Raw genomic sequence first — 14,741 nt, forward strand, 5'->3', positions numbered from 1 at the left:
CAGAAGGCTTTTTTACCGGCAAGATGGGAGTATTGCATGGAGAGTTAGTCGGTACTAAAAGCCCCTGCAAGAGTAGATGATTAACAATAGGCCATAGTCCCCTTCGATGAGCCTGTGAAATAGGAAATTGAGGCCAAGAAGAGAAGCGGGATGGGTCTTTAAGGCGTATTAAAACCAGGGTGTGGTGGGTTGCCACCACAGGGTTGGAAATGTCCCACATGACCGGATTGACAGCAGTCCAGGAAGTTGGGAGACTCAGGTTACCGTCGTCTAACTCTCCTTCGCAGACCAAAGCAATGAGGGAGTTTCTGGCATCCTGTAAGCATTTAAAAGGTGGGAGGGAAATAGAGGCTCCTAAATTATAGAGCAAATCCCATCCTAACAGAGGGGTAGGACAGGAAGGCATGACTAGAAAGGAATGGGTAAACGGGATACCTTGGAAGGTGCAGGCCACTGAGCCCATCTCTAAAGGCTTGGAGAGGGTTCCAATGACCCCAACTACAGAGACCTTGGCAGGGTTCAAAGGCCCTTTAAAGGAGGGGAGAACAGAGTAGGCAGACCCCGTATCCACCAAGAAGGAGATGGGCTTACCCGCTACCCACAGCTTGGCCCTGGGCTCGGCAAGGGTGATCAGGGTGTCTGAATCCAGGTGTCTTCAGTCTTCAAGGATGCCCAGCAGGTCTGAAGGGTAGTCCTTCAAGGGCATCCAGCCCCCATGGGGCTCTGCCACCAGAGAAGGACCACCCCCGAGTGGACAGTCTACTTTCCAATGACCTCGCTTACCGCAGCTGGGGCATGGTCTGGTCGGTCTGCGTGGTTGGTTGGGGCACTTCCGTGACCAGTGCCCTTCTTTGCCGCATCAAAAGCAAGGGCCCAGAGGTTCAAGTCGATCTTCAGGGACACCCCGACGATCTCCACGAGCCAGCTGCAGAGCAGCTGTTATGGCGCGAGTCTGTTCTGCCATCCGTCAGCTGACCTCCTCTCGCTCTCGTCCTCTCGGGCATGAAAAACTTTAAATGCCATATCTACCAGGTCTCCCAGAGGGGTCTGGGGACCATCCTCAGCCTTTTTAAGCTTGCGCCTGATGTCGGGAGCTGACTGAGTTATAAAATGCACGGCTAGGAGAGAGGAACCTAATGCTGAGGCCGAGTCAATTTTAGTAAAAGCTCCTAGAGTTTCTTTTAGGCGCTTGAGGAATTCTGATGGGTTTTTGTCAGGCTTCTGTGTAATCTCTCTAAGCTTATCATAATTGATAGCCTTTTGGGTGGTTGAGTTCATACCTGCCAATAAGTAGTGAACTGTGCGATTCCGGCACGCCTCACCTTCGGGAGTATTATAATCCCACATGGGTTCCTGTAGAGGAACAGCTTCCCTGCCCATAGGTTGGAGGTACCTAAGTGTTGTTTAGAAGTTCAGACTGGTCCTTAATAAAGCACCCAATAGGTTCCCATTCATCTGTGGCATGGGCTTCATTGGCACAGTGCTGTGCTGCTGCTGTGACACAGTCATATTCCTCCAGGGTTAGAGTGGATTGGAGGACTACATGCACATCATGCCAGGTGAGCTTGTAAGCTCGAGTGAGATATTTAAACTGCTTAGTGAACATTACAGGGTTGGAGGAAAAGGACCTGAATCACTGTTCTACTTGGGATAAGTCTGCCAGAGAAAAAGGAACATGAATCTGCACTACCCCTTCAGCCCCCACTACCTCCCTCAGAGGAGCCATCAAGTGAGCTTGAGACCGCTGTGACTTAGAGTGGGTTACAGGAGGGCTAGACCACTTGGGCACCAGCTGTGGTGAGTAAGATGGCAGTGGGTTTGAAGGAGGGGATGGAGGGGGCGACCTTGGCAGTGGGGGATACAACTTGGGAATTGATGCAGAGCTTGAAGACAGGGGACTGGGGTATGGGGGAGTTTTATCTGTTTTATCTGAAGTGGAGTTGGCACCTGTGGAGCAAGATGGCGGCGCAACTGGAAGAGATGGGGAACAAGATGGTGGAGAAAATGGAAGAGAAGGAGAACAAGGTGGTGGAGAAACTGGAAGAGAAGGAGAACAAGATGGCAAAGAAACCGGAAGAGAAGGAGAATGAGATGGTGGAGAAACCAGAAGAGAAGGAGAACGAGATGGTGAAGAAACAGGAAGAGAAGGAGAACAAGATGGAGGAGAAATACATTGAGGAAGGGAGCTGGCCCCTGCAGTGGGCCTGGAGGAGCGGGAAGGGTGGTAGCCGAGATCCTCCGCCGAGTCCGTCAGAGAAGAGCCTCCCAGTAATAGGAGGGGTAGAGATCGGCAGTCTTTGGCAGAGGCCTGGGCTAACAAAACTTGGGAAGGAGTACACTTAACATACAAATCTGGGTGGGTGTGCAGAGTCCAAAAAGCCTGCACATATGGGATTTCACTCCACTTTCTGCTCTGATGGCAATAATTAGTTAAGTCGGTGAGGAGGCCAAAAATGAAAGTTCCCTCAGGGGGCCAGCGAGATTGGTTGTCCAAGGGATACTGAGGCCAGGCCTGAGAGCAAAGGATGACCAGCTTCCATTTGCAAACTTCCTGGGACAAATATAGAGTAGCCAAATTAGAAATGAGACACCGCAACAGGGTCTGGGCCTCCGCTTTTGAGGGTTGGTTCCCCATGTCTGCGACAGCCCCCAACTAATCCCGCTGACAGGAGCACCCAGCATCCCAAGTGTACCAAGTCAGGGGAGATGTCCTGGGAGCCTGGGTGAAGGACGTCTCCCACACCGCAGGGCCAGGGGCGGGCCGGATGCCTGCAGACGTCCTGGGGCCTGGGGTAGGGATGTCTCCTGTTCCACAGGGCCGGGGTGGGCCAGATGCCCGCAGAGGGCAGGCTGAATGCCCAGGGGCCAGATGCCCCCCTGGACATAGCTATGATTTCTAACGAACCAGGTGAAACAGAGTTAGGAAGGGAAACAGACCAGGGGAAACTGAGGAACTCACCGGAAAATAATCCATGTAGCGGAGAGCAGGGTGAGGTCCCGGGTCGGGGAAGGAAGGGGCGGGGTCAGCAGTGGCTAGTCGGGGCCCTGCACTCACACTCCTTCCCAGGATTTCGGCACCAGATGTAAGATAAATTCCAATAAATTCCAACCGATATAAGCAGGCGAAGAGAGCCAACAAAGGGCCAGGCAGTTTATTTGAACGCAATCCCCAGGTGATGTTCCTCGGTCTGAAACACAGGCCAGGGAAGTCACACCCAGCAGGGCAGGCAGAAAGTTTTTAAAGAAGGCAGGGGGAGGGAGAGCAAAGGTATACAGTGGTGCGAGGATTGGCTCGTCTAGGGTACGTGGGGGTCTCTCATTGGCCTTTAGCCAGGTACTGGAAAGTTACCACAAATCTTTTAGCTTGGGGGAAGGGCTCTAGTTGGGAGTGTTATCCAATCAGGCTCTGGAATGTTGTCAGACAGGAACCTGTTGGTCTCTTCGCCTTGTTTGGTGAGGCCTGAGCTTGTCCATCAGGCTCACCCCTTCTCCTGATGCCTCCAGCCTTACACAAATAATCCAATTAAAAAATGGGCAGAGGAGCTGAATAGGCAGTTCTCTAAAGAAGAAATTCAGATGGCCAACAGACACATGAAAAGATGCTCCACATTGCTAGTCATCAGAGAAATGCAAACTAAAACCACAATGAGATATCACCTCACACCAGTTAGGATGGCCAACATCCAAAAGACAAACAACAACAAATGTTGGCGAGGATGTGGAGAAAAGGGAACCCTCCAACACTGCTGGTGGGAATGTAAATTAGTTCAACCATTGTGGAAAGCAGTATGGAGATTCCTCAAAATGCTCAAAATAGAAATACCACTTGACCCAGGAATTCCACTTCTAGAAATTTACCCTAAGAATGCAGCAGCCCAGTTTGAAAAAGACAGATGCACCCTTATGTTTATCACAGCACTATTTATAATAGCCAAGAAATGGAAGCAACCTAAATGTCCATCAGTAGATGAATGGATAAAGAAGATGTGGTACATATACACAATGGAATGTTATTCAGCCATAAGAAGAAAACAAATCCTATCAATTGCAACAACATGGAGGGAGCTAGAGGGTATTATGCTCAGTGAAATAAGCCAGATGGAGAGAGACAAGTACCAAATGATTTCACTCATATGTGGAGTATAAGAACAAAGAAAAACTGAAGGAACAAAACAGCAGCACAAACACAAAACCCAAGAATGGACTGACAGTTACCAAAGGGAAAGGGACTGAGGAGGATGGGTGGGAAGGGATGGATAAGGGCGGGGAAAAAGAAAGGGGGCATTACGATTAGCATGGTAATGTGGGGGGGGGCACGGGGAGGGCTGTGCAACACAGAGAAGACAAGTAGTGTTTCTACAGCATCTTACTACACCGATGGACAGTGACTGTAATTGGGTTTGTGGGAGGGACTTGGTGAAGGGGGGAGCCTTATAAACATAATGTTCTTCATGTAATTGTAGATTAATGATACCAAAATAAAAATAAATAAATAAATAAATAAATAAATAAAAATAAACAAGTGTTACTATATCAAACTAAACCTTTTGCACGGTGAAAGGAACTATCAAGAAAACAAGAAGGTAACCTAATGAATGAGAGAGTATCTTTGCAAATAATACATCAGATAAGGGCTTAATATCCAAAATGCATAAAGAACTCACAGAACTCAACACCAAAAACCAAAAATCTGATTTAAAAATGGGCAGAGGACTTGAAAGGACATTTTTCCAAAGAAGACATACAGGTAGCCAACAAACACATGAACGATGCTTAACATCACTAATCATCAGGAAAATGCAAATCAAAAACACAATGAGATATCACCTCACATTACTCAGCATGACTAGTGACAAGAAAAAACAAGTGTTGGCAAAAGGGGAAGATATGGAAAAAATCTGTGCATTGTTTGTGGGAATATAAACTGGTTACAGCCAACAATGGAAAACAGTATGGATGTTCCTCAAAAAATTAAAATGAAATACCATATGACCCAGTAATTCCATTTTTGGGTATTTACCCAAAGAAAACAAAAACATTAATTCTGAAAGATATATGCACCCTTATGTTGATTGGAGCATTAGGTACAATAGCCAAGATGTGGAAGCCACGTCAGTGTCCATCAGTAAATAAATGGATAAAGAAGAAGTGATATGTGTATACAATGGAACAGTATTCAGCCATACAAAAGAGTGAAATCTTGCCATCTGCAACAACACAGATGGGCCTAGAGGATATTATGCTTTGTGAAATAAGTCAGAGAAAGACAAATACCATATGATTTCACTTATATGTAGAATCTAAAAAAGAAACAAATTTTAAAAAAGAAATAGACTCATAAATACAGAGAACAAACTGGTGGTTATCTGAGGGGAAGAGGGTGGAGGGATGGGTGAAGTAAATGAAGGATAGGAAGAGATATAAACTTCCAATTAAAAAATAAATAAGCCACAGGGATGAAAAGTATAGCAAAGAGAACATAACCAACAGTATTATGATAACTTTGTATGGTGACAGATGGTACCTGCTCTCACTTACCATGGTGAGAATTTCAGAACATATAACTGTGAATCACTGTTGTACACCTGAAATTAATATAACATTTCATGTCAGCTTTATTTTGATAAAATAAATGAAATACAACAAGTGTTGGTGAGGATGTGGAGAAACTTGAACCCTTGCACATTGTTGGTGGGAATGAAAAATGGTGAAGCCACTGTGAAAAACAGTATGGCAGTGCCTCAATATTTAAAAACAGAACTACCATAAGATCCAGCAATTCCACTTCTGGATATCTGTACCAAAAAATCAGAATCAGGATCTCAAAGAGATATCAGCACTCCTATGTTCACTGAAGCACTCTTCACAATAGCCAGTTGTGGAAACAACCTAAGAGTCCATTGGGAGATGAATGGATAAAGAAAATGTAGTATATACATACAATGTAATATATTCAGCCTTAAAAATATATGGCAACATGGATGGACCTTGAGGATATTATGCTAAATGAAATAAGCCAGTCACAGAGAGACATATACTGCATTATTCCACTTTATATGAGGTATCTAAAATAGTCAAATTCAAAACATCAAACAATGGAATGGTGGTTACCAGGAGGTAGGGGAAATGAGGAGTTACTAACCAATGGACATAAAGTTTCAGTCAAGCGAGATGAATAAGCCCTTAAGAGATCTACTGCACAAAGTTGTATCTATAGTCTTAAAATCTGTAGATCTCTTTTTGTGTTACTACCACAATATTTTTAAAAAGCCATATATACTGTTATAAAATATAGAAGCATCATTTCATGCCTTGTTGTAGTTGCTATTATGATAACCATTAATAATTTTAAATGGAAAGCATTCCATTCTATAAGGCAAAGAAGAGAGGCCAAGGGAAGAAAAGACATCTAATATTTACTGTGCCAAACATTTCAGATATTCATACACTTTGCATTTAGTCATTATATCTTTGGGGCAGATAATTATTACATGAATTTTGCAGATGAGAAAGTTGAGTTTTACAAAGTGAAATAACTTGTCTAGGGTCACAAAGATAGCAGGAGGCACAGTAATTAATCAAAGTTACCTAGCTTCATGAAAGAACTGTGGCTTCTAGTGACCATTATAGCCATTATAGCCACTAGTTGAGTAGGAATTTAGGAAAGTCTGCAGATGTTTAAATATGTGATATGTAAATAATTTTTATAAATAAAAAGGAAGTAGGGAGAAAAATGGAATAATACATTATGAAAGAACTCCGAAATTTTTGAAGTATTCAAATAGCTTATATGACTTTCTATGTCTTTAAGGTCAATCCAAATAAAATATAATTGAAATTGAAAGTTGAGTTGTCCTGGAGTACTAAGTTATTCTCCCTTGGCCACTTGTAGAGACACTTCTTTCTTGCCTCCTACACATTGGCCATCCTCATCCAAACAGATGATATAGTTCTGAGCTTCTAAGGCTTAACCCAGTACATTGTAAGTGAACAGAAATTCTTAGGAAAATAGTAGTTTTTGTACTTCCTGACCTTTTACATATTTTTGATAGCCTTATAAATGGAGCTCTACATTGGGGATTATGGGAAAATTATAGGGATTATGACCTCAGGCTTCAAGAATCATATAATAAAAAATCTTGTCCTAAATATAGCCTCGTAACTATATAACTCAAAATTGGAAAAAAAAAATCAAACACTTTAACAAAATCCAAAATATATGCATATCTTTTAACATTTACTTTTGTAGTGCTTTGATGGAAACATTCATTTATTCACTTAATAAACATTTATTAAGCACCTTGGATGTGCCCAGGAGTACGCTAGGCACTGGGGATTAAAGAAGTCTCCACTTAAAGGGAAATCCCTGCTGGAAAGGGAGGAAGATGTCCCTTTTAAACAAGGAAATAATATAGAATGTTAAGGGCCAAAATAAAGGTATGAACATATTCCAGAAATTATATAGGACTGATATTCCCAAAAGGTTAAAGACTCTGAAATAAAAAACTCATAACAGCAAAGTGCAAGGGCAGTTAGTATTTATATTAATATTGGTATACCCAATTTGTCTATGAGAGTTGACCATAAACTTGCCTGTGAGAGTTTTTATGTGTAAAAGTCTGATATTTTATCTTGGATAAAATATTTATCTTACTGGTTTTACTGTGGATCTATTTAACTTAATTCCATTTCATAAAATATAATTTTAGATAGTGTAATACTATTAAGTGCCATATTTACAATTTAATTATTAGTTTCAAAGCAGAATGCTTTTAATTCTTTGTGTGCTACAGGTAACTTTGAAGCAATGCATCACTTAGTTCCTGTTCATTACCCCCAAGTGGGTAAACCAAAATTAGTCTTTCTCTCTGATATACACAGACACCTTGCAAATGACAATATATCTCTGGAAAGCACTCAAGAAGATAACCCTAAAATTATTGAAGAGACAAGGTAGGTGCATTCAAATATTTGTGAAATTTATCTTTTTCAGGAGGATGGGACACCCCCACTGTCAACAACACAAAGGAAAAGAGGCCCTCCATCTGTCTCCCAGTTCTCTGTTCTCAATTCCTTTTGGCCAAGCATCAAAAAAAAAAAAATTATTTGTTGGTCTGCCTCTCATAAAGTTGTAGTGGAAGGTTTAAGTAAAAGAAGAGCTGGGAGTCACAGATGAGAGGTGGGGCAGGTGATTTAGAAAAGTCCCAGAAGCAGCAGGTAAAGATGTCTAAATGAGCAGGGATCATTTCAAAAGAGCCTGAGGCCCAGTTGATGGCAGGTGGTCCAGTGAGTGAATGTCTGCAAGGACATCTGGTGGCAGTAAGGAGGGGAAGCCCAGAGCACTGGAGAGGCAGGCTACTTTCACCACTTCTCCAAACCAAAGGTTCTTAATCTGGTGTTTATGAAGGAAACATTGAAAGTTTCATTCAGAACTAACAGTTACCAAAGGGAAAGGAACTGGGGAGGATGGGAGGGAAGGGAGGGATAAGGGAGGGTGAAAAGAAAGGGGGCATTACGATTAGCATGTATAATATGGGGGGAGGCCCGGGAGGGATGTGCAACACAGAGAAGACAAGTAGTGTTTCTACAGCATCTTACTACGCTGATGGACAGTGACTGTAATGGGGTTTGTGGAGGGGGGACTTGGTGAAGTGGGGAGCCTAGTAAACATAATGTTCCTCATGTAATTGTAGATTAATGATACCAAAAAAAAAAAAGTTTTGTTCACTTCTCAAAGCTTAAGAGCCAAAAAATAGCTCAAGGATCACTATTCTAAACCTTAAGTATGTATCTAATTTAGCTCTATATGAATAATCTCTAAGTCTCCTGATGAGAAGTAAGTGCTTTTTATGGTTTTGATGATATTGCTTTGATGTAAAGATAGACCATAACAGAAAATAACTTCATTTATTCATAAAACTAATAGGCATCTGCTATATGCTGGGCAATACTGAATACAAAACTCAAATGAGATAGTCCTGATCTCAAAGGTCATTAAGAAAGCAATTAGAACCAGTGGATATACTTCAGAATCGATTTCCTTTTTCCAGAACTACCTGCTGAAGGCCATGTGGGTTTGGCATAAGACCCTCTTCTCAGGGTCCAGTCAAGGGACAGTGACTTAGCATTCCTCAATGGGGCCACCGAAGAAGACCCACGAACAGTGCCGTGCCTTCCTATCCCCCTTCCCTGAGAGGTCACTTTGACTTGCCAGGATGGAGGCTTAAGGGAGAGGGTTCTGTGAGCCTGGAAAATGATTTTTTAAGGGGAGGAGAAAAGATATGCAGGGATTCCTACTTTTGGTCTTGCCTCCTTTCCGTTCCCACACACAAGAAAATGGAAGTTTTGTGACAACTTGCTTTTCTGCCCATGTCCATTGTCATTACTATCAACATCTTAGGCAGTTTGTCCACAGCACCTTGATAGTTTCTTAAAAATTTACACAACTAGTGTCAATTCCACAATAGTGTTCTTGAGTTTTGAAAGATCTTTAGTATATCATCAGGTAGAAAAGAAAACAATAAAAATGGAGAGCCTTAGAAAAAAATGTTGGAAAATTCCATACATTGCCACAAACACTAAATTACATCAATTGTGAGCTATGACATATACCACATCTTCTATAGCCACAAGCAAAGCTGTAATCACTAGAACTGCATCGGTGAAACTGCAAATATATCACTCTCTCATTTTCCTAACTAGGAACACTAAATACAGAGCTAAATGCCTTACCTACTATATACAGCAAACACAGGCTACCCTAAAATAAGCCAGCAGAATACAGAGGTTGGTTCTGTAATAAGAACTTAGAGAATGTCTTGCTTCTGCCACTGTCAGTGAAGTTGACTGTGTTCAGTACTGAGTCTTCAGTTTTACAATGTGAACAAAATTACATAAGTATTCTGTTTTAAATGCTTTTTACTTCCTCAGGTAATATTTTTTACTGAGGTCACACCAAAATCTCATTTTGGTATTGCAAAAGATTTACCTTATCAAATGGGAATATCAGTTCTAACTCTAATAAAAGGTGACCAAATATATTACCAAATTTCATTAAGCTCTTGATATAGACATTTAGGACATGCTATTGTTAACATTTTACTAATTTAGGATAAAGCTAAGAGATAATAATAATAAAGGCAGAAGGTCAGTAAAGTGTTAAAAACAAAATATTCAGCCCAAACAAAAAGAATAGATTTTGAGTTTCTGAAAAGTTGACTAAAGCAATTCCTTCCCTTACTTAAAGGAGGAAAATGAGCTGGCATCAGCAGACATGTACCCGACAGTATATTTAATATTTGAAGTGGGGAGCCTGCTCAGCTGTAAAAAATCTTAAGAGTGCTTCTTCCAAAATGCTAAAAGTACATGTCCCACACTCCTTTAAGGTTCTCCACATTGGAAGCTGTGCTTGTATCCTGTGTAGAACCAGTGAAGCAACATCTGTCCAATGACAGGGAATGTTTTCCAACTCCTTTATAAATGTGTGCAGTCTGTGCTCATGTATATTTACACAAGCCTGCTTTCCCTACAGGGAGGAAAAAGTCAGACTCATTGACGTTGTTTTTGACCCTCAAACTGAACTTGATACTATCAATGTACACTTTAATTAAAGATTAATTCAAAACTGGTTTTTATTTAAAGGCTGATTCTGAACAAATGCCTTCACTGTTCAATTAAAAATAACAGATGGTATTAAACCAAAAAAATTACACATTATTGTTTCTGTGTTTGTCACAGTAAATACTTCTGACAGCTGTTTCCTCTCTTTTCAAACATGCTAGCAAGGAGGTGCTTGAGGCTTACTTTAAAAACAGACATTAAATGCATTTATATATTGTAAATAAGATCCACTGAGAATACTGTATAGCACTGTACAATGAAAAAAGCAAATTGTTACTCAATTATCTATCTTTTTTAGCCAAAGTAATGTCAATAGAGTCAACCCAGCAATTTTGTTAATGTAAAAATAATAACTTTCTAGTTGGGTTAGAATGTGTTTTTTTCAGATACCTTTAAGGAATGTGAACAATTCCTTAAATTTACAATTCACAGGAAATGTTCACTATATGTTATTTAACTATTTATAAAATACCTACTGCCCTTAATTAGAATATGAAAGTATTCATTAAGTTTCATACTGAGTTAAAAAGTGAACTTATAAAAACAGTTAAGAAGTTATTTTAAAATAACTTGCTTTCACTACTGTTATGTTTTAGCTGTTGTAGTAACAGATCTCCTTTGCATTTCAAGAATTTTTTAAACTTAGATAATACTTTTACTCACAAAATCCTGAGATGCTCTGACATAAACTCATTTGCAGAGCTCTCGATGCCTTTAAACCTAATCTCAGTCTAGTTAATTTTATACACAAAATAAATTTGTAAGTATCTGTAATGTAGGTATAATGTTAATATTTTGATTTATAGTTATCAAAGAACCCTTTTGAAATTAGGACACCCATGCCCCTGTCACAAAAAAAACAATAATGGTAAGCAACATAGAGGTTTTTTTCAGGACAGCCTAAGCTAGCTTTTGTGACTTCTAGTCTCAACTCTGTCAACGGGTTACTCTGTGAACAAGAGTTCTCTGTAATATTTAATTTATAAAAACTATATTATTTTTTAATTTTAAAATGTTTATTTTGAAAGCTGAATTTTCTTACACCAACAAATATTTTAAAAGAGTAGAACCCTTTGAGATAAGAATATTATCAGGTTCGCGTTATAGATGGGGAAAATGAGTGTTGCAGAAACCCAGTAAGAGGGCCCAAAATCACAATTGCCTTGAGGCAGAGCTGGGACTTGAATCCAGGTCATTAACTCCAAAAAGCCGAGCTCTCAACTACTCTGCAAAGGTGTCTCAAAAATGCCTTCAGATAGGCAGGTAAGGTGAGGGAAGCAGGTGAGAATGTCGTTGAGGTGAATTGGAGAGCACATGCCCACCTAAAAACAACTGCTACTACTTGGCTCCTAAACAGTGTAGCTAGGCAAACATGCTGAACTTGAAAAATAAGACTACTAACAAGCAAAATACCTAGATTATGAAATCATCTGAATTTTAAATACTAGATAAATTTTTATTCTTAAAAAAATCTATTAAAATGGATTTTTAAAAATCTGGTAAGGCTAGCAAGGAAATGGAGTGATGGAACTTTCATGCACTATCGGTGGGAGTGCAAGAACAGTACAGCCATTTTAGAAATAGTTTGACATATTCTTATGAAGTTAAACATATACTTACTTCATCTAGCAGTCCCACTCCTAGGTATTTCCCTAGTGAAATGAAAACCTATACTTTCACAAAAATCTGTACCCAAATGTTTATAATGTCTTATTTATAGTCACCAAAGACTGGAAACAACTCAAAGTCTCTCAACTGGAGAATGAATAAACTGTGGTATATCCACACAATGAAATACTATTCAGCATTAAAGGAATAACTAGTGATACACAAAACAATGTGGATAGATTCCAAAAGCATTATGCTAAACAAAAGCAGTCAAACTTAGATGGTTACACACTGTATGATTCTATGACATTCAGGCAAACATAAAACTGTAGACAAAAACAGACCAGTAGTTGCTAAGAACTAGGGGTTGACAACAAAGAGTCAGCACAAGGGAATTTGGCAGGGTGGAGGGTGGGGGTGATGAAACATTGCCTACCTTTATTTTGGTACTGATTCTTTGACTGTGTATGTTTAGCAAAACTTGTTAACTATATATATATATATATATGTGTGTGTGTGTGTGTGTGTATATATATATGTATATACTCAAAAGAGTTAATTTAACTATGTAAACTATAACTTGATTAAACAATGAGGTAGTTAAAAGATGAAAAAAGCATAAATTATATAAAACCTATTATATATATAACAAAGCAAATATACTTTTTTCACTGATATGTGTGATTATTTTACATTATAAAGGTAATGAGTGAAGATGACAAATTATTTGACATACTTAGAAAAAAATACAGGTATAATTTTAAAACCCACACCATACTCAGTGAAATAAAACCTACACTCTAAAGCCATGTACTTTCTGGAAGACTAGACAAGAATCCCAAATAATGATATACTACAAAAACAGTAGATGAATTGTTAATACAGAGTCAAGTTCAAGTATACCCTTTATTGAGATGATATATATACAAAGATGTTTTGCAAATAATTACGAACTCTACAAATATTGAGTAGAACTGTATGATAAAAAGCACAAGTATTAGGGTCGACCTGCCTGGATTGAATCCTGTCCTTGTCAGTACTAGCTATGTGGCGTTTGACAAGTTATTACTTAAACCCTCTCAGCTTTATTTTCTCAACTGTAAAATGTAAAGTCCTCAAAGGGTTTTTGTAAAAAGTAAATGAGAAAAATGCTTTTTGTAAACAATTTAGCACATAATAAGTTACCTGTCACCAATTAATGTAATGTTGAAAATTTGAAGATTTTCATTTACTTCAACTGCAAACACTGGTTTTTTTCAGGAATGGGGACTAGGCAGAATCATCAGAGGATTCAGAGAGGATGCTTGGAATGGCAGCAGATAGGTCAAGGGAGTGACCCTCAGTGGTCCGTGGTGTTGTATTAGTCCTTTCTTTTGAACTTGACTGTTGGCCAACACAGTTGGCCACTGGACAGCCACTGTCAGCAGTGAAGAGCCTGCCTTGTGCTCTGCCCTCCATTACACCTCTTGCAGTAACAGGAGACTAAAAGAGTAGGCTGGGGAGGGATGTGAGATGCCAAGGATGAAAAATTTAAGGAGCCCTAGGCACCTGATTTGCCTCACCCTAGTCCTGGCCCATCTTTCTTCCACATTCTTATTTCCATACCTCTTCCAGTTCACAGATATTCCATATTCTTCCCTATCCCAGGGGAAAATCTTTGTTTCTGCTTCTTTCAAAGCTTGAGATAGTTCACAGAGTTTGGTGATTAATCATTAATCTGTACTATTGTTACTGTGTCATAGATTCTATTTTGTTTGCTACCTGTTTTGGATAACTTTTATTTCTGAACTAACACTGTTTTTCTCCCCTCTATTAATACAGGGATCTCTCTTTAAAGGAATCTGAAAGCTTACTGACAAAAAAGTGATATACATGTACCTGACTTACTCCATATCCCAAAAGTAAAAGAAAATTTGCTTGTAAAAAGGGAGTAAATTCACCCTTAAGTGATCTGTTTGGTCTTTTACCCTTATAATAAATGTAGGCAACATCATCTTTTGTGGTTTATAGCTTCATATTATCTCATAATATTAGGAAAAAACTTCAGATTCTTGTTTGATTTGCTTCTTTGTAGAATATGAAACATTGCTTTCCAATTGCTCTATTCCTCATTACCTACAAGTTACTGGAAAAATAAAGATGTGCTTTCTCATCCAAAGAAATGAATGCTTTTTTGAACCAATTGTATTTTGGTGTGTTTCTCAAGTGCAAATCTAATTACGGTTATGAAAATCTGAGTATTATTCTGATTCATTAATACACTTAAAGTGTGGAACGATAATTTCAAGTACAAGTGCCACCAGTGCTGTGTACTACCTGGTAGTTCTACCTTTAAAATCTATTGTAAAGTATTAAATTATGTCTCTCATACAAGGGCAGTTTCCTTAAATGTGATATTCCGTCTTGACTCCACTTTAAAATGTCCTGCTCTTCGAGCTGTAGGCATTGAAGGATACACTAACTACGTTCCTAGAAAATACTGTGTGCCCACTCCTATTTCAGCTCTGAAGGCG

General features: G+C 39.5%; 2 protein-coding genes across 3 annotated transcripts in view; both read left to right on the plus strand.

Moving 5' to 3' along the window:
• PPP1R42 (protein phosphatase 1 regulatory subunit 42) overlaps positions 1 to 14,380 on the plus strand; it is a 66,323-nt gene extending 51,943 nt beyond the window's left edge. Inside the window, exons 8-9 of one of the 2 annotated variants that reach the window (XM_036886277.2) lie at positions 7,794 to 7,953; positions 14,050 to 14,380. In XM_036886277.2, coding sequence (XP_036742172.1) covers positions 7,794 to 7,953; positions 14,050 to 14,095 — 206 coding nt within the window. In that variant the 3' untranslated portion in view covers positions 14,096 to 14,380. Of the gene's footprint in view, positions 1 to 7,793; positions 7,954 to 9,050; positions 11,652 to 14,049 lie in introns of those variants that run through there. The other variant, XM_057498023.1, reaches the window with a different exon arrangement.
• Positions 1,267 to 2,580, plus strand: LOC130682879 (adipocyte enhancer-binding protein 1-like). The gene is made up of 2 exons (XM_057498024.1): positions 1,267 to 1,382; positions 1,444 to 2,580. Exon 2 carries the CDS (start codon positions 1,807 to 1,809, stop codon positions 2,341 to 2,343), a length of 537 nt encoding a protein of 178 aa, XP_057354007.1. The 5' UTR covers positions 1,267 to 1,382; positions 1,444 to 1,806; the 3' UTR covers positions 2,344 to 2,580.
• Positions 14,381 to 14,741: the final 361 nt, after the last annotated feature.

Source organism: Manis pentadactyla, chromosome 3, assembly GCF_030020395.1.
Source record: "Manis pentadactyla isolate mManPen7 chromosome 3, mManPen7.hap1, whole genome shotgun sequence".
In the NCBI taxonomy this organism is placed as follows: Eukaryota; Metazoa; Chordata; class Mammalia; order Pholidota; family Manidae; genus Manis; species Manis pentadactyla.

Bases quoted from the DNA above. Each gene is read 5' to 3' on its own strand.
- LOC130682879 (XM_057498024.1), top strand. From the start codon at position 1,807: ATGGCAGTGGGTTTGAAGGAGGGGATGGAGGGGGCGACCTTGGCAGTG.